At 47.3% G+C, this 24,310-nt stretch overlaps 2 protein-coding genes across 2 annotated transcripts in view; one reads left to right on the top strand and one right to left on the bottom strand.

Moving 5' to 3' along the window:
• RYR1 (ryanodine receptor 1) overlaps nt 1–11,301 on the top strand; it is a 108,013-nt gene extending 96,712 nt beyond the window's left edge. Inside the window, exons 89-102 of the mRNA XM_015823102.1 lie at nt 234–316; nt 1,202–1,418; nt 2,704–2,790; nt 3,421–3,824; nt 4,760–4,802; nt 5,285–5,415; nt 6,266–6,326; nt 7,169–7,315; nt 7,425–7,559; nt 7,829–7,985; nt 8,505–8,569; nt 9,458–9,558; nt 10,167–10,218; nt 11,162–11,301. Of these exons, the coding sequence (XP_015678588.1) occupies nt 234–316; nt 1,202–1,418; nt 2,704–2,790; nt 3,421–3,824; nt 4,760–4,802; nt 5,285–5,415; nt 6,266–6,326; nt 7,169–7,315; nt 7,425–7,559; nt 7,829–7,985; nt 8,505–8,569; nt 9,458–9,558; nt 10,167–10,218; nt 11,162–11,257 (1,779 nt within the window). The 3' untranslated portion in view covers nt 11,258–11,301. The remainder of the gene's footprint in view (nt 1–233; nt 317–1,201; nt 1,419–2,703; nt 2,791–3,420; nt 3,825–4,759; nt 4,803–5,284; nt 5,416–6,265; nt 6,327–7,168; nt 7,316–7,424; nt 7,560–7,828; nt 7,986–8,504; nt 8,570–9,457; nt 9,559–10,166; nt 10,219–11,161) is intronic.
• Nucleotides 11,302–13,674: 2,373 nt separating this feature from the next.
• Nucleotides 13,675–24,310, bottom strand: part of MAP4K1 (mitogen-activated protein kinase kinase kinase kinase 1) — a 32,436-nt gene continuing 21,800 nt past the window's right edge. The window contains exons 17-29 of the mRNA XM_029285493.1: nt 23,668–23,744; nt 22,684–22,768; nt 21,473–21,549; nt 21,266–21,326; nt 18,881–18,986; nt 17,225–17,283; nt 17,003–17,106; nt 15,899–16,073; nt 15,490–15,558; nt 15,315–15,398; nt 14,573–14,643; nt 14,286–14,341; nt 13,675–14,006 (exon numbers count right to left, since the gene is read on the bottom strand). Of these exons, the coding sequence (XP_029141326.1) occupies nt 13,937–14,006; nt 14,286–14,341; nt 14,573–14,643; nt 15,315–15,398; nt 15,490–15,558; nt 15,899–16,073; nt 17,003–17,106; nt 17,225–17,283; nt 18,881–18,986; nt 21,266–21,326; nt 21,473–21,549; nt 22,684–22,768; nt 23,668–23,744 (1,094 nt within the window). The 3' untranslated portion in view covers nt 13,675–13,936. The remainder of the gene's footprint in view (nt 14,007–14,285; nt 14,342–14,572; nt 14,644–15,314; nt 15,399–15,489; nt 15,559–15,898; nt 16,074–17,002; nt 17,107–17,224; nt 17,284–18,880; nt 18,987–21,265; nt 21,327–21,472; nt 21,550–22,683; nt 22,769–23,667; nt 23,745–24,310) is intronic.

Raw genomic sequence — 24,310 nt, 5'->3', positions numbered from 1 at the left:
CCTATGTTTTGAGCCTCCAGTCCCCTAATCATCCATAGTTTACGTCTTCGAGATCCATCGTTTACTTCTTCGAGATCCATCGTTTACTTCTTCAAGCTACAGGATACCATGCTGGTACTGAGTGATGTCCCTCTTGAAATCCTGTAATATTTTTCCTTTCTGAGTCACGTCCCTCCCTTTCGTTTCTCCTCTTGGATCCATTTCATTGACGGTTGTTCTTGTGACTTCTCCAGGTGGAAGGAGAGGCAGGGGAGGAGGAGCCACATCCGGAGCTGGAGAAGATTGAGGAACCCCCAACAGAACCAGAGAAAGCTGAGTTGAGTGGCCTTGCTGAGTTCATCAGAACCCCCTAAAAAAAAATCATAAGTCAGAGAGTTTCATTGCCTAAAAGCAGGGGTCTGCAAACTTGGCGACTTTAAGACTGGTGGACTTCAATTCCCAGAATTCCTCAGCTGGCTGAGGAGTTCTGGGCGTTGAAGTCCACCAGTCTTAAAGTCCCCTGCCTAAGAGCATCACACTAACTATGGGTAGTCCTTGGCTTACAACCAGTCATTTAGCAACCGTTTGAAGTTACAGTGTCACTGGAAAAAAAAAGCGATTAATGACCCATTTCTCACTTTTACAACTGTTGCGTCATCCCTCGGGTCACATGATCAAAATCTGGACGCTTGGCAACTGGCTCGTACTTACGACAGTTGCCATGTCCTGGGGTCACGTGACCCCGTTTTGTGACCTTCCGACGAGGTCAATGGGGAAGAAGCTAGATCCGCCGAACAGCCGTGTTCCTAACTGCATTGATTTACTTAACCGTCGTGTTGAGAAAGGTCATAAAATGGGGCAAAACTCACTTAGCCACTGTCTCGCTGAGCAGCAGAAGGTTGTGGTCATAAATTGAGGACTGCTTGTTGGGATTGAGCCTGGGAGATTAGCACAGTTACAACGGCCCAGCCAGTGGCAGAATGAAGCCAGATGAATAGAACGGATCAGCCAAGGAAATCTTTGTCAGACCTGCCTCCACTTAAGCCTCCAAATAGGAACCATCCTCGGCTCCGTTTGTGGACAAAGGCAGCTGCTGACAATCTTGGTGTCTGGAACAGAAACGCCCTAAGGATTATTGGGATTGGGCACAGGGTCTGGGAAGGGTGTGTGTGTGTGTGATTAATCTGCAACGTGTTTTCTGTGCCCTCCCCACCACCTCTAGTGCGGAAAATGGGGAGAAGGCTGCAAAGGAAGAAGAGGAGAAGAAAGAGGAGGAGAAAGAACACAAGGAGGAAGAGCCACCACCATCAGCTGAGGAGGAGGAGGAGACGAAGAAGAAGAAGAAGAAGAAGGTGCCCCAGCGGTCGGAGAAGAAAGAAGAGGAACAGGGAGGCTCAGAGTTTTGGAATGAGTTGGAGATCCAGAGGATCAAATTCCTGGTAAGTTCTCTCTGGGGTTGAACTTCGTGGTGTGCTGTAGAGCAGTGTTCCTCCACCTTGGCAAGTGTACGATGGGTGGACTTCAGCATAGCTGGCTGGGGGATTCTGGGAGTTGAAGTCCACCCATCTTAAACTTGCCCAGGTGGAGGAACACTACTCCAGAAGATAAGGAAACTTGTGTCCTCCTGATTTTGAGCAGAAACATCTCGGTGACCTTCCTGGGGCATCTGAGTACCGTGATACTTGGGGCATCAGCCACCTCTCTAATCTCCCCTTGCTGGTTCTTGGCGCGAAGCCATGTTGATGGAACGGAGACCAAACCCTGACCCTTAAATACCACAGCTAGACCTACAGAGACCAGACATCACAGGAGAATAGCTCTGTCTGGTCTATTAATGTCTCAGATGGTGTAGGTTCTCCTGCTTGAGCAGGGGGCTGGACTAGAAGACCTTCAAGGTCCCTTCCAGCTCTGTTCTATCCTAATAACCACCATATGGGCTCTTCAACCACCAGATGGCCTTCAGCTTACAACTATCTTTGCCCCCTGGGAAAAAGCCCCTCCCCAAACTCTGTCTCAACACATCTACTGATGTGCCGTTGATTCGGTGTTGACGCTTAGGAACCATGGGGGCAAAACGTCTCCAAGGATGAAAGGCATATTACTACATTTATTTCACTATAGGTAGTCCTCAGCTTACAACCCTTTGTATATCGACGTTCAAAATTACAACAGCGCTGAAAGAAAGAAACTTATGGCCGGTTTTCACCCTTACGACCGTTGCAGCCTCCCTGATCAAAATTCAGAGGCTTGGCAACTGACTTGTACTTATGACACTTGCAGTGTCCCAGAGTCATGTGATCACCGTTTATAACCTTTCCAACCGGCTTCCGACAAGCAAGGTCAATGGGGGGGAATCCTGATTTGCTTAATAGCTGCAGTGATTTGCTTAGCAACCATGGCAAAAAAAGGTCATAAAGGGGGGCACAACTCCTTTAACGACCGTCTTGGGACTCAGTTGTGGTCGTGTGTCCAGGATTACCTCTAGTCCCATTTAATATTGAGAGTGAAATAATCACAGCCACGCAGGGGGCAGGATTAAGATCGATTGCTCTTAAAGTAGGACTCACCAGCTAAAAAGCAAAAACAGCAGCCAAGGAGTTAAGATGAACTTAAAGAGGTGAAGCAATTTCATCTGGGACTTGGAAACTTGTTCGCGAGACTTTTATGTTTCTGAAGCAGAACCACCATCACGTTACACTTCACCTTCTCTTCTCATCCTTTCAGAATTACCTGTCCAGGAATTTCTACAACCTGCGTTTCCTTGCCCTCTTCCTGGCCTTTGCCATCAACTTCATCTTGCTTTTCTATAAGGTAAAGGCAGGGGGTTGGACTAGATGACCTCCAAGGTCCCTTCCAACTTTTTTATTATTATTATTATTATTATTATTATTATTATTATTATTATTATTATTATTATTATTATTATTATTATTATTATTAAACAGATTTGTGGGTTGATGGGACTTGGTTCTTGGGAGTCAAGATGCAGGAACACCATTATCAGGGCTTTCTGAGTAGTTTGGGAAGCAGTTGAGACGGTCCAGAGTGAGCGAGAGTTTAATCCACATCCAACCATGGCAACTTTAAGACCTGTGGACTTCAACTCCCAGAATTCCTCAGCCAGCATGGCTGGCTGAGGAACTCTGGGAGTTGAGGTCCACAGGTCTTAAAGTTGCCAAAGTTGGGTGCCCTTGGTCTAGTCATCTCTAGCAAAGCATTCTGAGATCCAGAAGAACATGGCAGTGGGATCTATTAAGAGGTTGGGGCAGAGGAATAGTCATCACCCTGGGATATAAGTGGTCACAATCCTCTTAAGCAGAAGACCAAAGTTAGAGAAAAGCCAGGATTGTAGACCTGGACCTTAGCTTTTCCTCCTTTAGATCCCCATCTTGGTTTCTTCTATCTGAGTTTCTCCAGCCTATTACGATGTCCATTTCCTAGGTGTCGGACACGCCACCTGGCGAGGAAGAATTTGAGGGCTCCGGTCTTGAAGGCGATCTGGACGCCGGATCTGGCGCAGGCTCCGGCTTTGGCGGAGACGACAACGGTGGCAGCGGGGACGGCAACGGCAATGGGGACGAGGATGAGGAAGACAGCGTGGTCTACTTCTTCCTGGAGGAGAGCACGGGCTACATGCAGCCCGCCTTGCAGTTCCTGTCCATCGTTCACACCCTGGTGGCCTTCCTCTGTATCATCGGCTACAACTGTCTCAAGGTGCCCCTGGTCATCTTCAAGCGCGAGAAGGAGCTGGCCCGTACGTTGGAGTTTAGCGGAGTCTACATCACCGAGCAACCGGAGGATGACGACATCAAAGGCCAGTGGGATCGTCTGGTGCTCAACGCTCCGTGAGTGGAGGAAGGAAGGAAGGGGAAGGGGTATGGATGGCCTCTGGAGTGTCCCCTCTCCTCAAGCCATGGCAGCCCCAGTCACTTCTGAGTTTATGCTGTAATTCAGCTAAAATTGCAAATGGCGGAAGTATGCCAGGCACAAAGAATCTGGAGCACACGTTAAGCTCCAGTGAAGCTGATTTATTGCTCGTACCTACCATTTCCCCGAAAATAAGATCGGGTCTTATATTCATTTTTGCTCCAAAATACGCATTAGGGCTTATTTTCCAGGTAGGGCTTATATTTGGGGAAATACAGTACTAAATGTGTCTGTCTGGCTGACAATCTTAACTGGGGCATATTTTTGGGGTGGGGCTTATATTACGAGTGTCGTGAAAAATCATGCTAAGGCTTATTTTCTGGTTGGGTTTTATTTTCAGGGAAACACGGTATATAAAGAACTAGACAACTGATGGTCAGCATTAAATTGGCACTAGCAAAGAGTTAACGGAAATCCAGAGGGGTTGGACAGACCATTTATGTGAACGTAATGACGCCAGGCTAATTCCTCTCTTGACTCTGCCTCCATGCTCTGTCTGTCCTTCTCCTGATAAGATTTCTTTATTGGCCAATTTGAACTGTTCGTAGTTGCATATGGCTGGATGGTGTGCTGTTCCTGGGCCTAGGCCAGGGGTGGGCCACTACGGCCCTTTACAATCTGGGGACTTCAACTCCCAGAATTCCTGAGCAGCATGGCTTTTCATGGCTAAGGCAGGACCTGAACTCATGGCAAAATAAGTTCAAAATAAAAGGAGGGAGAGGCTAGGATGGACATTGCAGGGGGATTAAAAGGGATCCCTAGCAAAACAGAAGGTCTTGATGGATGTGGGACAAGGGGATTATATTCCCGATGGCTTTTAAAAAATTGCTCCCATCTTTTCTGTCTTCGCCAGGTCCTTCCCGAGCAATTACTGGGATAAGTTCATCAAAAGAAAGGTAAGATTGCCTGCAGGTCCTTCCAGAGGAATTAGGGAGAATCTGATGGGTGCCAAGAAACTAAGAGAATCTGTCTGTACAGGTAGTCCTCGTCTTACGACTATGCTTAATGACTGCTTAAAGTTACGATGCTGCCGAAAAAGTGTGGTCCTCACACTTACAACCATTGCAGCGTCCCTGCGGTCACATGATCAGAACATGGGCGCTTGGCAACTGGCACGTATTTACGACGGTTGTAGCGTCCCAGGGTCATGTGATCCCTATTTCTGACAGGCAAAGTTAATTGGGGAAGCCAGATTGGCTTAACGACCGTGCAGTTAGTTTAACGACCAGAGTAAATGAAGGTCACACCATTGGGAATGAGTCACTTAATGACCACAGCGATTAGCTAGGACAGTCCCGGTCCCAATGATGGTGGTAAGCCAAGGAGCATCTTTAAAAATGTATAATTATGCACAATTGCCGTTTTCCTACCTCTCCAGGTGCTCGACAAATATGGCGACATCTACGGGCGAGAAAGGATCGCAGAACTTTTGGGAATCGATTTGGCCAGCCTGGAAATCTCAGCACACAATGAGAAAAAATCAGAGCCGGACACGTCGTTCCTGGCTTGGTGAGAAAGACGGGCAAAACAGGAGGGCAGAGATATCGATGTGGGGTAGCAGATACCCGTGTTTCCCTGAAAATAAGACTCATTGTACTAATTTTTGCTCTAAAAGATGCATTAGGGCAGGAGTCTCCAATCTTGGCAACTTTAAGACTTGTGGACTTCAACTCCCAGAATTCCCTGACCAGCGTTTCTGGCTGGGGAATTCTGGGAGTTGAAGTCCACAAGTCTTACAGTTGCCAAGGTTCAAGACTCTGCATTAGGGCTTATTTTACAGTTAGATTTTATATTCGGGGAAATATGGTACTAAATGCCTGATGGCAGAAAAAAAAGAGCTGGTGGCCCATTGAGTCAGCCCTTTGAGTTTGATTTTTTGCTTTCTTTTTAATTCATGTATTTATTTGTAATTATCGTTTTTCTATTTCATTAATTTTTATTTAAAAATAATAATTAAACCGCTTACTGTATCCTGGAAACGTAATCTCTGAATTATCTCTTTTTTTAAAGAAAGAAAAAAAGAAAAAGAAAGTTTTACTAGCCCTGAATTGTTCAAATCGATGTAGTAGAAATTATTATTATTATTATTATTCACACAAAGCAGGACACATACACACAATGACGCACCGGCTCTTTTCGCCCATGAAATGGTGAAACCTGGGATCCGCCTCTAAAAATGCATTTGAAAAGGGACACAGCCACACGTAATGGCTGTTCACGCCATACGCTTGTTTGGCAAATGTTGGTTCTGTTAGCTGTTGACATCTAAACTGTGTTTAGCAGGCATTGGCCAACATGGGAGGGGTGAGTCTGCACACAGATAGCCACAAATACCTTGCTTTCTCTCTTTCTCTCTCAGGGCTAGTTCCATTGACATTAAGTACAAGATCTGGAAACTTGGTGTCATCTTCACGAATAACGTAAGTAAGAAGACTTCGCACCAAGGCAGAGAAATTCACTACTAAAATAAATATACTGATACTCCTTTTTATCCTGGAGAAATTCTGTCCCTTTGATTCTTAAGAGTCAACACCAACTCAGCGACACATCTGCAGATGTAGTGGAACGTACAAGCAGTCCTAGATTTATAGCCACAACTGAGCCCAGAATTTATGGTGCTAAGTGAGACCATTTAAGTGAGTTTTGCCCCATTTTTCTTGCCACAGTTGTTAAATGAATCATTGCATTTGATAAGCTAGTAACACGATTGATAAGTGAACCTGGCATCCTCCATTGACTTGGCTTGTCAGAAGGCCACAAATAAATGCATGCCGGCGGTCAGGCATCTAAATTTTGATCCCGTGATGATAAGGATGCTGCAAGGGCCGTAAGGATGAAAAACGGCCATAATTCACTTCTTTCAGTGCTGTTGTAACTTGGAACGGTCACTAAATGAACTGTTGTGTTGAAGACAACCCGTAGTCTGGGGGGGCTTTTTCCCAGAGGGCAAAGAGGCAGCAGAGTTGGGAATGTCTTGTAAGGAGGAAGAAGGCTAAGACAGCCAATCCCTAGCAGTTCACAGAACACATCTAAAGTTATGGAGATAGTTGCTTTAGTCTGGCAAGATTCTGTCTGTCAGTGAAGAAACAATTAAGAAACTAAGACGTAACTTCACAATGTTCTTGGATCTTGACATCAGTGTTGTTAGACTAAAGTTTAATGCCAGAAGATGTTAGCAATACTTTCCTCTCCCTACTATCCTCAAGGACATGTTCACTTGCTCTCCATCCAGTTATTCTCCTTTCTCTCCTTCCCACTTCAGTCCTTCCTGTATCTCTTCTGGTACATGGTGATGTCCGTGCTTGGCCATTACAACAACTTCTTCTTTGCTTGCCATCTTCTGGACATTGCCATGGGCGTCAAGACGTTGCGAACCATCCTGTCCTCTGTCACCCACAACGGCAAACAGGTCAGTTGGGTTGGGCGAGAATCCTGTCCTGTCTACTCCCTTAAAAAAAAAACTGTTCTTTCCTGCTACTCAGTTGACCATCTCCTGCACCTGTGCCCTCTTTCCCCAGCTGATGATGACTGTGGGGTTGTTGGCAGTGGTTGTCTACCTTTACACCGTGGTGGCCTTCAACTTCTTCCGCAAGTTCTACAACAAGAGCGAGGACGAGGATGAACCCGACATGAAATGTGATGATATGATGACGGTGAGAGACAACGAGACTTCCTACACCAGTGGTCTTCAAATTTGGCAACTTTAAGACTTGTGGACTTCAACTCCCAGAATTCCCCAGCCAGCCTTGGCTGGCTGAGAAATTCTGGGAGTTGAAGTCCACAAGTCTTAAAGTTGCCAAGTTTGGAGACCCCTGTCCTAGACTGTCGTTCTCCTGGACATCTGGAGGCACCAGAGTTGGGAAGGATGAGACCTTCTGCCCTGTGTCCTCAATCTGGATGCTTTCTACTCTTTTCCCAACAGTGTTACCTCTTCCACATGTATGTTGGCGTGAGAGCCGGTGGCGGCATCGGTGATGAGATTGAAGATCCAGCCGGAGACGAATATGAGCTCTACCGCGTGATTTTTGATATCACCTTCTTTTTCTTTGTCATTGTCATCTTGTTGGCTATCATCCAAGGTGAGATGGGCGGGCCTGTAGCTCTTCACAAGTCTTTGCTGTATCACGGTGTCTCTTATCTACTTCCGTAATTCTAACCAGTATTTGCGGGAACCGAATCGCTTCCTGATGCCAACGATGAGCCGTTGGGATATCTTCTGTTTTTGAAACGAGGATGTCTTTGAGCATCTTCAGGATGTCTCTTCCAGTGACTGAACACGAGTAACCACCTTGGCTTTTGTAGAGAGTAGCAGTTGTCAGGAAATGTTCCTTGGCTTTGCTTAAATCTCGGTTTTTCTTTTTTTCTATGACTTCTGGACTTCTTTTTTTTTAGAAAATTTTATTGATTTTTTTAGTTTTACATTTAAATATTTGAAAAGCAACGTGGCGGCTGAGTTGGTCAATAATTCAATAACACACACATATCTTTAGTACAGGTCTCACACTATTACATTAAATATTTCCTCTCTTTTCCCCTTGGTATTTAATGTCTCATATTTAAATTAGTACAATTTAGTACTTCTTTCTCCATTTCCTCAGGTTTGATCATTGATGCCTTTGGGGAGCTGAGAGACCAGCAAGAGCAAGTGAAGGAGGACATGGAGGTAGGCGGTATCGCTGTCGTTTTTAACAGAATGGAATCACAGAATAACAGAGCTGGGAGGGACCTTAGAGGTCTTCTAGTCCAACCCCCTAAAACAGGGGTGTCAAACTCAATTTCACTGAGGGCCACATCAGCATTGCGATTGCCCTCAGGGGGTCGGGTGGATGTGGCCAGAGTGGGTGTGGCCTACTGGGTGGGTGTGATGGAGTGGGTGTGGCCTACTGGGTGGGCGTGGCCAGTTCTACATCATTGGCGTCAAGCGTGCCTGTGGGGGCCTGGGCAGGAGTGGGACAGATCTGAGGGTCTCTGGCAGAAGGGGGTGGGACCGGGGCAAGTGCCAAGGCATGGTCCACCGGGGCAAGTGCTAAGATGGCCACCACAAAATTGTACATTGGCTCCTGGCCAGCCTGGGCCAGGGCCAAGGCAGCGGGGGCCGTTCCCTCATTGTTTCCAGGATGGCTTCGCGGGCCACATGAAACCACTTTGCGGGCCGCGTGTTTGACATGTCTGCCCTAAAACATTCCTGACAAATGGTTGTCCAATCTCTTCTTAAAAACCTCCAGTGTTGGAGCCCCCACAACTTCTGGAGGCTTTTCTTCCAGGTTCTATTTCCAGAGAGATATTGTTCACCTCTTTGTTTTTGGGACATGTAATGATGATATCTTTAATTGGTGGAATAATGGAACCACGAATGGATTCATCAGTGGAAAGTCAGCCTATGAACAGAAAAGGCTGTACAGGCTTAATTTCAATTTACAACCAGAGTTGGGACGAGAACTTCCATTGCTAAGGAAAGCAGATGTTAAGAATCGCATCGGATTTTGTGACTTTTCTTTTCTTTTCTTTTTTTTTTGCCGTTTTCTTCACTGTCCTTTGCTCTCCTCGACAGACCAAATGTTTCATCTGCGGACTTGGCAGTGACTATTTTGACACGACGCCCCACGGCTTTGAGACCCACACGTTAGAGGAGCACAACCTGGCAAATTACATGTAAGCAAAGGACGGCGGGGGGGGGGGGAGGAGAAGGCAACAGCCAGGCTTTTCCTAGTCTTTATTCTGTAGCTGTGAAAGGTTTCAGAAAGCAGAAAAGCATTCAAAGACTCTGAGAGGCAGGTCCCAACTAAGCAGTAGGGGAAGGTAGTCTAGCACCGTGAGGTCCGCGGGACCCATGTCAGCCTTTAGAAGTAGTCCAGAACCAGGAAACCAATGTTATTTATGCTAATGCTACTTTTATTTTGACGTGATGTAGCAAAACCTTGCAAGTCAGGTCTGAGACGCTTTCTCAAAGTACATTCCTGTTTGGGACTCAGATTTCTCTTATCTAGCCATTCTCTTATTTGCTGGTTATTCTCACAGTTCATTTCAGCCCCTCAAGGCAGCTGCAAGTTAAACTGCAGGAAGGGTGCTAAGGGGTGGGGGAGACTTCCTCTTCCCCATCCCTCTTCATTTCTCAGTATTTCCCATCCCCTCGGTGGTATTCCTCTGGGCACAACCCACGTTTCTCTAAATCTGAAGATAGGCTGCAGGTGCTTGTCACGATTCCTTTCCTTGCAAAAGGTTTCCACGTCATTCTTTTCCGGCTTTCTTCCTCCTTGTAGGTTTTTCCTGATGTATCTCATCAACAAGGATGAAACGGAGCACACTGGCCAGGTGAGAGGACATCCTGAGGGGGCCCAAGGACGGGAGGGGAGGGAAGTTAAAACTCAATATTTTGATTTTTCTTCTTTTCAAATTATTTGTTTTAATAATATTTTTCTTCCCCCCCTTTTTTATTTTTCCTTTCCTTTTTTTCACATTGTTTGATGAGCACTGACAAATAATGGTGATACTAATACTATATTTAAAGCTTTATAGACCTTTTCTTAAGACGATGCCACAAACTATACGTTTTATTCCATCGTTCCTTCATTAAATGAGGAATTTTAAATGTTAGGACCATTGGAAATCCTTTGCTTGCTTACAGATATCTTATTCTGCATCCCTTATGCCTCTTCCCACCTTTCCCCCCCCCCTTTGGGTAGCTATTTATTTTGTAATTTTTTTAAAAAATAATGAAATTATTACAGGTAAGTCCTCTACTTACAACCACGACTGAGACAGGATTTCCATTGCTAAGCAAGACGGTTGTAAAGGGAATCCCACTTTTTTTAAAACAAAAAAATGACCTTGTTTGCCAAGGCCGTTAAGCAAATCGCTGCGGTTGTTAAGTGAAAATTACACGGTCGTTAAGCGAATCTGGTTTCCCCCATTGACTTTGCTTGTCAGAAGCCAGCTGGGAAGGTCGCAAATGGCGATCACATCACACACACCACACACACACACACACACACACACACACCGGGATGCTGCAGCCATCATAAATACACGCCGGTTTCCAAGCACCCAAACTTGGATCACGTGACCCTGGAGATGCTGTGATGGTCATAAGGGCGAGGATTGGTCCGAAGTCACTTTTTTCAGCACCACTGTAGCTTCCTAAGGTCACTAAACGAATGGTTGTAAGTAGAGGACTCCTTGTACTTGATTTTTTTTTTGAAAAAAGGGGCGATGCTCCGTTTTAACAGCGAGGTGTTTGTGTTCTCCCTTTTTGCAGGAATCCTATGTCTGGAAAATGTACCAAGAGCGCTGCTGGGACTTTTTCCCGGCGGGAGACTGTTTCCGGAAACAGTATGAAGATCAGCTGAGTTAGAGGCTCCCCCGGGCTTAAGCAGGAGGCAAGGCGGCTACCCTGGGCCCACCTCCCTTGCCCCCTTTCCTGCCCCCCCCCAGAGAAAGGGGGCTAAGCAGCCAAGCAGAGTGGGAGACCCCGGCTGAGTCTCTTTATTTCAAGCGTGGGGAGAGCTGCCTCATCCCCCCCCCGCCGCCAACTCTCAAGTCTTCACCACTGTTTTCTGCCTCTTGCTGCCAAGCCCCCTCCCCTTGGTTGAAAAGATGGGTATTTCTGCCTCCCTCTAACCCCACCCCACAAAAAAAAATACCTGGAGGGTCCCAGCCTGCTTGGCCAGTAACTCTTCCCAACTCTTTCTGGTCTCTTCGTGGTGGTGGGGGTCATGCAATAGGCTTCCTTTCCAGGTTAAAGCCCACCCCACCCCACCCAGTTTCAAGTGCCTTTTATTGGCCCTTACCCCCCCCCAGGAGAGGGGAGGGGCCTCTATACAGGGAAAGACCTACTCTTCCGGATCCGTCAGGAGAACGGAATGGGACAACTTGCCCCGGGATAACTTACCCGCAGGGCCGTTTAAATGTTTCAATCTAATCATTTAAAAGGAATTAAAAAAAATATATCCTGTCACGTTTTGTCATTCACATGTCATTCTGTCCCTCCTTCGGTGAATCTTTCAGGATTCTAGTCCACCGTTTCTTTGGTATTAGTTTAACTCTTGTCCCGCAACGAGTTGTCCCACGACGAGTTGGGTGTGGGGAGAAGTTGGGGCGAATTTGTACCTGATTTCAGTCACCCAACAAAGAGATGCTGGTGTGTTCTAGTCCAGGTCTCCAAGACAGACAATGCAGCCCCCTCCATCCTCTGTCCCCCCCCCTCTGTGACTTGAATAACCCTCGCACTTAATCCTCCCCTTAGGCTCCACCTTATTTGTGAAGCTTATACGTAGGGTGTGGGGTGGGGTCTTCTCTTGCACCAGTGGTCCCATCTGGATTTGCGAAGGCACCCAAAATCCCACCCCGTCTAGCCAGATGTGTGTGTGATTTGGGGCGGGGGGAGGTAAGGGGCCCTGGCTCCAGGAGGCTGGCATCACCCTCCGGGGATCCACGGCCCCTCGAGCTGCTGAATAGAATAGACCCCTTGCCGTCCCCAATGTAATGGCCAGCCTACTGAACATTTGAAGCTAGGTCTGTTGTGGAGATGCAGACACTGCCCCCCACCCCCCGTGGTTCTCCCGTCCCTCAAGTCCAGCTTGGTTCTCTGCCAATAAAAACCATAGACTGCTGCAACACCCCCCCTCGAGTTGGCATCATCCTTCTGCAGAGCCAAGAAATTGCGAAGCTGTTTTTCCTGTTTTGTTTTTTTTCCTGTTGCTGTTCATTCTGCCTTTTTTTTTTTGTGAGTCTGCTTTTGGGATTGCCGTGCATTTTATTGGTGTCTGTCCGCTGCAAATAGGAACGAATACCAGCTTGGGATATCACATGATACCAAGCCATCATGGCTTGGATGAATGGAGGCACCCCCATTTGTAAGGGGTGTGTGAGCACAGAACCTTGACTGAGAGGAGATTTAACAGAATAACAGCGTTGGAAGGGACCTTGGAGGTCTTCTAGTCCAACCCCTGGCTCAGACAGGAGAACCCTAGGCCATTTCAGACCAATGGCTGTCCAATCTCTTCCTGAAAGCCTCCAGTGATGGAACACCCACAACAGCCTGGAGGTAATCCATAGTCAGGTAGGGTGTATCTGATGCGTTGGTCGCCCAAGAACTGATCCACTAGCAGGATCCGGCCATACACAACTTAGCCACATCCTGGACACTGCTCTTGGACACATTAACGTATATGCACGTGCACACCGAGATACATCTTTCAGAGGAGAAGGCACCACGATGTAAAAAAGATGTTGAGACTCTAGAAAGAGTGCAGAGAAGAGCAACAAAGATGATTAGGGGACTTGAGGCTAAAACATATAAGGAACAGTTGCTGGAATTGGGTATGTCTAGTTTAACGAAGAGAAGGACGAGGGGGGACATGATAGCAGTCTTCCAGTATCTCAGGGGCTGCCCCAAAGAAGAGGGAGTCAAGCTATTTTCCAAAGCGCCTGAAGGCAGGAAAAGAAGCAATGGATGGAAACTAATCAAGGAGAGAAGCAACCTGGAACTAAGGAGAAACTTCCTGACAGTTAGAACAATTAACCAGTGGAACAACCTGCCTCCAGAAGTGGTGAATGCTCCAACACTGGAAGTTTTTAAGAAGAAACTGGACAGCCATTTGTCCGAAATGGTATAAGGTTTCCTGCCTGAGCAGGGGGTTGGACTAGATGACCTCCAAGGTCCCTTCCAACTTTATCATCATCATCATCATCATCATCATCATCATCATCATCATCATTATTATTATTATTATTATTATTATTATTATTATTATTATATGTGAAACGAAAAACTGAACATACTGTTTACTGAGGCTGAATGGCACGTAAAGAGAAGCATAAAACTAGGGCATTGATGCCCCTGGCTGCTTCAGGGTGAAGATGCTGAGGGGTTGGGCTTTGCAATTTCCCACTTCCAGTCCTGTCTTGCCAGCTTCCTGAAGCATCTGACAGAGAGTCCTCTTCCCCATCACTTGTTCTTCTTTGAGGAATCAGTTCCGGAGGGTGGGAGATTGTCAGTCTGGGCAACTTACAGGTTGAGGTGGGACCGTCGTCATTCGGGCACGTAAAGATTGCTGGTAGAATTTGGATTATTCACTGGCCGCGTCTCTAACACAATGGTGCTGGCAAGAAAGGAGAAGAGAAAGACCAGAATCAGGTGGGCACCCTGGAGGAGGATGTTCTGGGGTTGCGGGATGGCCATGCTAGCTGAGAAGGTTGGGGACAATGGAGACCACAGGATGAAGAAGGTGGTCCCAAAGAGCCAAAGAAAAGGAGCCCCACTTAGTACAGGACCCACGCAAGGAAGCTAGGAGGAGTGGCCAAGTTCTGCAGGCCACAACAGGGTGAAGCAAGTTGCACGGACGGGAGAAGCACAGAGATGAGGTTGAAGGTCTTCAAACCTGGAGGGTCTCAGTAGGCGGAAGGTCCACTGTTGATCCTGCAGCTTCTGTGCTACCTGAGAAGCAACATCGGATCAAGATGAAAGGTTATGGATGACTCTAGTGGAGGCAACAAGGATTGTTGAACTTCCACCCACAAATCAGAAATGAGATAAATGAGATGCCCTCATTGTTGGAGAATACTACGAAGGGGTTATCTTGGGCTCTTCTCCCACCACCATCTTTGGCCTTAAAATCTCAAGAGAACTGACCACACTGTGTTGGAAACACAGCTGCTGCTCCTTTACCTGCCCTGGTCCAAGTGGCCGTGTCTGCACACCATGACACCAAAATGCGTGCACGCAGTTCTGCACCAGTGCTGGAGACAGAAGAAGCGAAGAAGGTCAGGTCCTGCCACCGTGACTTACTCTCCGTTTCACAAAAACTGCTCGAGCATCGGACACGCCTCTCCGCAAAGGGAAATGGGAAGTGACACCTTCAAAAGTGGCCTAGCATCCCTCAAAGTAAAGTGTGATTCCACCTTAACCCAAAGCAAGATCGGTTCCATCACTGAGAAGCCCCCCAGCCTGGCAGGGAGGAGGCATCAAGCATGCAGATAGCCTGGAGTCATTGCGCAACCATAAAATTGCTAACTGACCCTCCCAAAATTCCTTGGAGCCTTATCTATTTGTTCCCAAGAGGAAGGAGACTGCCATTGTGGGGAGAGTCCTGTATTACAGGCAGAACATAATAAAATAGTTAGGTTGAATGCTTCAAGTGTGGGGTCTAGTTGTTGGAACCTGACACATCTCTCAATACTCCTGACCAGACAAGCCAGCAAACTCGCCACAAGCACCATCACAACAACTAGAGAATCACAGGCAGCATTTGGTGGAGACGATGGTTAGATTAGATCTCTTTCTCCATCAAGGTCAGAATTGCCCTGGAGATGTCAACCTCTACTTCCTCCAAGACCCGAAAGGAGCATTAGGTGACGGGGAGGATGCAACTGGGAGGAAGTACTGAACAGGGTGGAGAAAAGGAACTCACCGACTGACTCCACTGCTACGTCGAAGGTCAGTTTCGGTGGGGATCCAAGCAGCACCCCCCGGAGGCTGACAAACTGGATGCATCCTGGGAAACAAACCAAAGATGGATTGGCCCCAATAGGAACAGTCCCTCCTCACGGTCCTGACAAACCAAAGGCCACCTGGTTTCTACTTACCATCCATAAGAACCATCACCGACTTGTTATCCAACTGAGTCACCTGGACGAAGCCACAGCAGGAAGGCTCTGTGGACAAACAGATTCATTGTTGAGAACTACAGCTTGGTATTAATTTAAGGTCTGCCTTTGATCCTTAAAAGTTCCTTCTGGAAGGTCTTCAACCTAGTGGAGAAGGTGGCCTTTTGAATAGACCAAGAACGAATGAGCCGATATGACCTTCCCACTGAAAGATAGCCAGTTCTACCTCATTATTGTCCATCGTAAAGAACGTGCAACAGCCGATACACAAGACGCAGCCCTCCAGGGTCAAATGAACCATCGGATGACCTGGAACTCATCCTGGGATTCAACTTGTACTTGACGGGGGGAGGGGGAAAGGAGATCAGGATGCTTCCAGGATACTCACCACTTTTGTCGCTGATAAACCAGGAGGTTAAGGAATTGAGGTTAATGACTTGGAACTGCACGGCCTGTCCTGGGAGGCCCTTGCTGACCCCAATGCAGACCACCGGATATTCCTCGTCGGGGGTTATTAGCATCTCGAAAATGGGCAGCACGGAAGGCAGGGGGAAATCGAAGTACTATCAAAGGAGAAGAAAAGGATTTCCTGAATGAGGTTGATGCCCTCAAAGGTGTTGTCTTTGCCAAGGGGAGTACCTGAGCTAATAGCCACCTGTCAACCTTTCAAAGTAGAGCAGACTAGGAAACCAAAGTCACGCAGATTAATACAGGTAAGTCCTCAACAGAAGAATCTATCCGTTATTGGTTGTCCAGTCTCTTCTTAAAAGCCTCCAGTGATGGAGCATCCACAACTTCTGGAGGGAAGCCCTTCCACTGATCAATTGTTCTCACTGCCAGGAAATACCTCTTTAGTTCTAGGTTGCTTCTCTCCTTCATACGTTTCCCTCCATTGCTTCTTGTCCTGCCCTCAGGTGCTCTGGAGAATAGTTTGACCCCCTCTTCTCTGTGGCAGCCCCTCAAATATTGGAAGATGGCTATCGCGTCTCCCCTAGTCCTCTTCCTTAAACCAGACATACCCAATTCCTGCAACTGTTCTTCGTACGGTTTAGCCTCCAGCCGCCCAATCATCCTTGCTGCTCTTATCTGCACTCTTTCTAGAATCTCAACGTCTTTTTTTTTAGTATTATGGTGGCCAAAACTGGACGCAGTATTCCAAATGTGGTCTCACCAGTCCAAAAGGGAGCATGTTTTCAGTTATTGCTCAGAAAGCATAAATATCCTGCAGAACGGGAAAACCCTGGCGTCCAAAAATAGTTTCAATAATAAATCAGTGAGAGACCTTCAGAGAGAATGCCTGTGGTGGGGACAGCGGTGTCCTCCCCTGGTTGACACCAGCCTAAGTCTGCCTTGGCAATTGCACCCAGTGCACTAAATTGCAAACAGTGTGACTTAGCCAGCTAGCCAACACAACCTGGCTGTCTCTTCCTTGGGATGCCCACCTTGACCCAGGCCAGGCGATGCTGCCTCTGGCAGAGGACTCAGCTCTTACCTTGACCAGCATGAATTTCTGCATGGGTTCATACCATTGTAATAGAACCACCCCCGCCTCTAATGCTCCACAGAGAAAGTGGCAATTGTTCTGGGCATTCCTGGCTGCAAGAAAAGGGGGAGAACGTGCTGCATAGGCTGCTAGGCAAGGCAACCGAGGGGAGGAAGGGTGGTGTTGACCGTGGTGGCTGTCACCCCCCATTGAGATTGGCGTTCAAAGCACCTGTGCAACATTTTTGGCATCCCTTCGTGTCAGGAATCTTGGTGGTGGTGATGTTTTTCCTAGAGGGAAGGAAGGAAGGAAAGGAAAGGTGAAATGCTTGTGAAGGGAAGCGAGACTGCCATTTTAGAACTGTCCAACACAGTCTTAGATAGATAGATAGATAGATAGATAGATAGATAGATAGATAGATAGATAGATAGATAGATAGATAGACAGACAGACAGACAGACAGACAGACAGACAGACAGTAGATAGATAGATAGATAGATAGATAGATAGATAGATAGATAGATAGATAGATAGATAGATAGATAGATAGATGATAGACAGACAGTTGATAGATGATAGATAGATAGATAGATAGATAGATAGACAGATAGACAGACAGACAGACAGTTGATAGATAGATAGATAGATAGATAGATAGATAGATAGACAGTAGATAGATAGATAGATAGATAGATAGATAGATAGATAGATAGATAGATAGACAGTTGATAGTAGATTGATAGATGATACAGTTGATAGATGATAGATTAGATAAGATAAGATAACCTTTTATTGTCATTTATACTGTGGGCACAACGGCACACATCAAAAATGAAATTTAGTTGCCCGCTCTCAAAGTGAAACACATACATGACACACACCTTAACACACTATGAACAACATATGTATAGACCCAAATCCCTACATATACGTAGCAAATAAATATTAAATATTGTCCATCTTGAATATGTAACGGAAGGAGGAAGCTTGAGAGTTCGCAAGGTTAATGCTGTATGGAATGAAACTCTGGCTGAATCTGGATGTTGTGCTTCGGATACCACGAAGCCCCCTCCTCCCAGAAGGGAACAAGGAAAACAGGGACAGTTGATAGATGATAGATAGACAGATGATAGACAGAGATAGAGAGAGAGAGAGATGATGGATGATAGATAGATAGATAGATAGATAGATAGATAGATAGATAGATAGATAGATAGATAGATAGATAACCTTTATTGTCATTTCTTACTCTGGGCACATTGGCATGCATTAAAAATGAAATTTAGTTGCTCTCAAAGTGTACACATACATAATACACATTTAAACATGCTATATACAACATATGTATAAACCTACACCCTTACATATAAGTAACATATAAACATTAATCACTGTCCATCTTGAATACATAACGGAAAGAGGAAGCTTGAGAGTTCACAAGGATGACACTGTATGGAACAAAACTGTGACTGAATCTGGATGTTCTGCTTCGGATACCCCGGAGCCCCCTCCTCCACAGAAAGGAACAAGGAAAACAGGTCACGGAGAGGATGTGTAGTGTCCCTTTCTCAACCTTGGCAACTTTTAAGAAGTCTGGACTTCACCAAGACTTCAACCCCCAACAGGACAAGCCACTTATCTATGAACAGAGAACATCCATGCAGCACGGATGACGTTCCGTAGTTGGGACACGAAAAGTCTGCAAGAAAGCAGCCAAGCTCAGAGAGCACCAGGGACCCCAAGGAAAGCAACCCGTTGAAGCTCCAGCCAGCCAGGCTGCTAAAGACCTCTGCCAGATAAAGAGAGTGGCCATTCTCACAGCTAAACGAATCCTGAAGAAATAAGGAAGGGGTTAAGAAAAAGACACCGTTCCGATGATGGGTTTACCTGGGTAACAGTCGGTGTGGGGACAGGGACACCGCCTGGCGCTGGTCTCTCTTGCTCTGCTCGTGCAGACCCAGTAAATTGTGGGAGAAGAGCTGGGGAACCTTGCCTGAAAAGAAAACCTATCCAGGTTAATCGACTATACAGGAAGTCCTCCATTTACGACCATTCGTTTAGTGACCGCTTGAAAAATACAGCGGTGCTGAAAAAAAGCGAGTTACAGCAACTTATTGCACTGCAGCATCCCCAGGGTCACGTGATCAGAATCCAGACGCTTGGCACCTGGCATGCATTTATGACGGTAGGCGTATCCGAGGATCACGTGATCCCCATTTGCGACGTTCCTAGCTGGTTCTGACAAGGGAACCCAATGGGGGAAAGCGAGATTCGCTTAACGGCCGTGTGATTTCCTTAATGACCACAGCAAAAAAAAGGGTCGCAAACTCAGGTGCATCCTCATTTAATAACCACCTTGCTTAACGACGGACGTGCCAGTTCCAATTGCGGTTGTGAATCAAGGGTTACCTGTTTGGGATATGAACAATTATGGCTATAAATGATCGGGGATTCTGTTCAGGTCTTGGGACTTAAGTTTGCAAGGCGAGCAGGTCTGTGTTTGCAGAATTGCCACGAGCGCTTTTAAAAATCCTCTGAGCCCAAAGGTGCTTTTTCAAGAGGCAACTGGACTTTCTTGTTTTTCTTTGAAGACATTTCGCTTCTCCTCCAAGAAGCTTCTTCGGCTCTGACTGAATGGTGGGGAACGTAAGGATTGATACTCCTGGCAGACAGCTGGTCATTTGCATCCTTTTAGAGCAGGGGTGTCAAACTGCCGGCCCGCAGGCCGGTTTCATCATACCGGAGCTGCACCCACCCCATTGCCGGCAATGGCGAAAAAGCTCCGATACGTCGCGTGATGTCACGTGACGTTGCGAGTTTGACATGCCTGTTTTAGAGAGTCGTTGAGGCCACTTGGAGGTTTGTCTATGTCAGGGGTAGGCAACCTCGGCTCTTTTATGACTCGTGGACTTCAACTCCCAGAATTCCTGAGCCAGCATGAGGGAACTATGGCCCCCTCATGACTCGTGGACTTCAACTCCCAGAATTCCTGAGGCAACATGAGGGAACTATAGCCCCCTCATGACTCGAGGACTTCAACTCCCAGAATTCCTGAGCCAGCATGGCTCAGCTTGGAAACCTCTCCCTTTCCCCTCAGCATGGCTGGCTCAGGAATTCTGGGAGTTGAAGTCCACCAGTCATAAAAGAGCCGAGGTTGCCTACCCCTGGTCAGGGTCACCTGAGTGGTGCAAATGGGTGTGGAGCCTTTTTGGAACCCCTTTCACCCCTCCCATTCTCTTGGGTGCTGATTTTTTTACCTCAGCTGCTTGTGCTCGTTCAGCTACTGCTTTCTCCAGAGGGCTTTTAAAACGGGAGGCGAAAAAGACGAAACATAATACCAAGAGTAAAAAAGAGGAAATAGTTTGAACAGCAGGTCGGTTTCCCCGATATTAGCTGGCTGGTTGATTTATTACCACTTCCTGAGTTTTGCAGATCAAAACGTGGTTAAAAAGGCTAAGAACGTTTTTGTTTTGTTTTTTTAAATCAAAACGGTAAAAAAAATATAATCCGTTAGCAATCTACTTAATGACAACTCTGCGCTTAAGTAATTTAAGAGGAAGCGCGTCTCGCTTTGCAGGAAGAAATGGCACTTTTTAGTGTGTGTGTGTGTGTGTATGTTTTGTGTTTTTTTAGTACAGACTAGATCAGTGGTGGCGAACCTAGGGCACGGGTGCCAGAGGTGGCACTCAGAGCCCTCTCTGTGGGCACGCGCGCCGTCGCCCCAGTCCTAGGCCTTCAGCTGGGTTTTATAAAACCTTTTCGCTTTAGGCCTCCGCCGCCGTGTGCAAAAAAAAAAGGGTTCAATCAATCGGTCAATTTCAACTTATTGCGAGAAAAAAAAAGATCTTGCAAAGTTGGAATTGATTGATTGAACTGTTTAGTCCCACCCAGTCTGCCGTTACCACCGCAGCCACGCCCGCCCAGTGGGCCACACCCACCCAATGGCCACACCCACCCAATGGCCACACCCACCCAGCACCCGTCGATGCATAAATGGGTTTTGGGTTGCAGTTTGGGCACTCGGTCTCTAAAAGGTTCGCCATCACTGGACTAGAGTACTCTTTTTCAGCCTTGGCTACTTTTCAGCTTCCAGAATTCATAACTGGCTGGGGGATTCTGGGTGTTGAAGTCCACAGGTCAAAAAGGGGCCACGGTTCCCTACCTCTGGCTTAGGCTATGCTTCAACGCATTGCAGACCCAGCAGATGGGTGCCCTCCCAACCAGGTTAAGGCGTTGGGTTGTGCGAACACAACCTATGGGTGGCCAACTTACCCGAAAGGGACATGAGCACGTTTGCTATGCAATAGACCCACGTCGTTCGGCTGTGATAAAGCTTGAGAAAGGGAAGGGGACAACAACAACAACAAAAAAGGATGACGTTCTTCAAAGCAAGCCAGAAATTGAATTCTCTGCCTCCTTCCTTCTTAGTTCTGTCGTTCAGACTCGTCCCTGCACCCCACCCCGCCCCGTCAGTCTCACCAGTTCTAGGGCAGGCTCTGTCTCACTCCGGTTCAAGGTGAAGATCCCTTCTTCGGCCCCCAGAATTAAGTGCAGCTCTGCGGAACAGGGAGAAAATTCAAGATTAAGGAAAGGCCACCGTGATCGGTTACCTGCTCTCCGTGCCTCTCCTGTCTCTAAACGTGGTCCATCAGGTCTTCCAATCATCCAGATTGACTGAGCCAAAATTTCAGCTAAGCGAGACACTCGTTCAGTCAGTTTTGCCCCATTTTACAACGGTTGCTAAGTGAATCACTGTAGTTAAGTTAGTAATCTGGTTGTTAAGTGAATCTGGCTTCCCCTTTGACTTTGCTTCTCTAGAGGTCGGGATCCCGTGACCCCGGGGCACTACTGCAACCGTCATAAGTATGAGTGAGTTGATAAGCGTCTGAATGCTGATCACGTGACCATGGGGATGCTGCAACGGCCGTAAGTGTGGGGAAATGGCCATGTTGCTTTTTCCAGTCCCGTTGTAGCTTCGAACGGTTCCTAAACAAAGGGTTGAAAGTCGTGTGTGTGTGTGTGTGTTGGTGTGTGTGAGAGATTTCCGAAGCAGAAGAGCTGTGGATTTCATTGTGGAGCCTACCTGAGGAGTGTGACAAATGGTCATATGACACTTTTTTTCAGTGCTGTTGTTAACCTCAAAAAGTCACTAAATCAGGGGTAGGCAACTTTGGCTCTTTTATGACTTGCGGACTTCAACTCCCAGAATTCCTGAGCCAGCATGAGGGAAACTTTGGCCCCCTCATGACTCGCGGACTTCAACTCCCAGAATTCCTGAGCCAGCATGGCTCAGCTTGGAAACCTCTCCCTTTCCCCTCAGCATGGCTGGCTCAGGAATTCTGGGAGTTGAAGTCCACGAGTCATAAAAGAGCCAAGGTGGCCTACCCCTGCACTAAACAAACCGTTGTAAGTCAAGGAGCACACGATGTTCAGAAGAACGAGTCCTAGGTGAGGGAGCCATCCTGGAGCTCAGGTAATTATTTCTAGATGGCTTTTGGGAAGGTAGCTTTCCTTAGGAGGAGGTCCCTACGGTCACCCAGCAAGAACAGATCACTAGATTCTTTGAGGATAAGGAGCCTTGGTCAAGAGGTCATCACCTGGGCTAGATGCTCCTCAGGTCTGCAGAAGGAGCCGATGCAGTCCTCCCCCCCTGCCCACCCGTCCCTCTCGCGGGTCTGCTCCAGCCCTACCATTGGTGTGTGGATGGGTCCAAGCGGTGGCCGAGGTGAGGTGCAAGGGACACTCGTTGAAGACCTTCTTGAAGAGGGCCCTGTCCTAAGGAGGAGGAGGAGAAGCAGGCCAGAGCCATCCATGAACAAGGGCGCCTGGGAGAAGCACAAGAGCGTCCTGGCCCGCAGGGGATTCCCCCTCTCCCCTCCTGATGGTACCTCTTCCCCTTTGAATTTCACCCTGATGATTCCCATACTGGTTGGAAATTATATTTTGGAGGGGAGGAGGAGGAGGAGATGGAGAAGGCAATGGGAAGAAAAGGAAAGGGAAAGGAAAGAGGGAAGAGGAGAAGGAGGAGAAGGAGGAGGAGATGGAGAAGGCAATGGAGAAAGAGAAGGAAGGGGAAAAGGGGAAGAGGAGGAGATGGAGAAGGCAATGGGGAAGGAGATGGAAAGGGGGAAGGGGGAAGGGAGGAGGAGGAGGAGGAGAAGAAGATGGAGAAGGCAATAGGGAAGGAGATGGAAAGGGGGAATGGGAAAGGAGGAGGAGGAGGAGAAGAAGATGGGAAGGAGATGGGAAGGGGAAAGGAAAGAGGAGGAGGAGGAGGAGAAGATGGAGAAGGCAATGGGAAGAGAAGGAAAGGGGAGGGAAGAGGAAGAGGAGGAGGAGATGAAGAAGGCAATGGAGAAGGAGAAGGAAAGGGGGAAAAGGGGAAGAGGAGGAGATGGAGAAGGCAATGGGGAAGGAGATGGGAAGGGGAAAGGAAAGAGGAGGAGGAGGAGGAGGAGAAGATGGAGAGGGCAATGGGGAAGGAGAAGGAAAGGGGGAAGGGAAAGAGAGTGGAGGAGGGTGGGGATAATTCCTTGACTTGCTCCCAAGAAAAATGCAAGCTATTCTCTTTCTAGCAGGCTCAGTTTAAAAAAAACCCAAAGTTTAATTTGAGCCATAGTGCAATGATTTGGATCAGAGCAAATTAAACCAACGTGGAGGCTCAAAACACTTACCGGTTTCTGTCTCCTCTCCGACTTAGGAGGAAGGCTGGGTGGCCTCTCCTCCAAGGGATCTGAACGCAGTTCTGGGACTGGGAGGGAGGAAGGTAACAGTTAACACAACACCCCACCAAATCCTGCCCCAGTGAGATTGACCTCCCCAGATCTCAACCCGGCAGCAACATAATTCTTTATTTTTTTACTCTGGATTCTCCAAATTCAGGTTCGGTCTTATGGACTAGTCCCATTAAATCTTTTAACGGGACTATAACCCCTGTAAGGCTTGTTTCGGGAATGACAGGGCTCCCTGCCCCAGGCTATTTTTCCCCCTACAGGTAGTCCTCAACTTACAACCACAAATGAGCCCCAAAATGTATGTTGCTCCTTCAGATAGCTGTTCAGTGGATTTTATCCCAGGACATTTCCTGCCACAGCTGATAAATAAATCACTGCCATGGTTAATATAACACACTTGCTTCCCCACGGACCCTGCTTGTCAGAAGGTTGCAAAAGCGGGTCTCATAACACACACACCCCTCTCTGGGACAATGTACAAAGTTTGGGAGCATCTCGTCCTGTCTCTTTACTCCACGCCTCCGTTTTCTGGGAGAAAGTCATACCTGATTTGGCGGTGAGCTGGGAAGCTTCGGCTCTCCCG

Source organism: Protobothrops mucrosquamatus, unplaced genomic scaffold, assembly GCF_001527695.2.
Source record: "Protobothrops mucrosquamatus isolate PMUCROS unplaced genomic scaffold, P.Mucros_1.0 scaffold1773, whole genome shotgun sequence".
In the NCBI taxonomy this organism is placed as follows: domain Eukaryota; kingdom Metazoa; phylum Chordata; class Lepidosauria; order Squamata; family Viperidae; genus Protobothrops; species Protobothrops mucrosquamatus.
The sequence above is the reverse complement of the archived record's forward strand: the minus strand, read 5'-3'. Positions and strand labels throughout refer to the sequence as shown.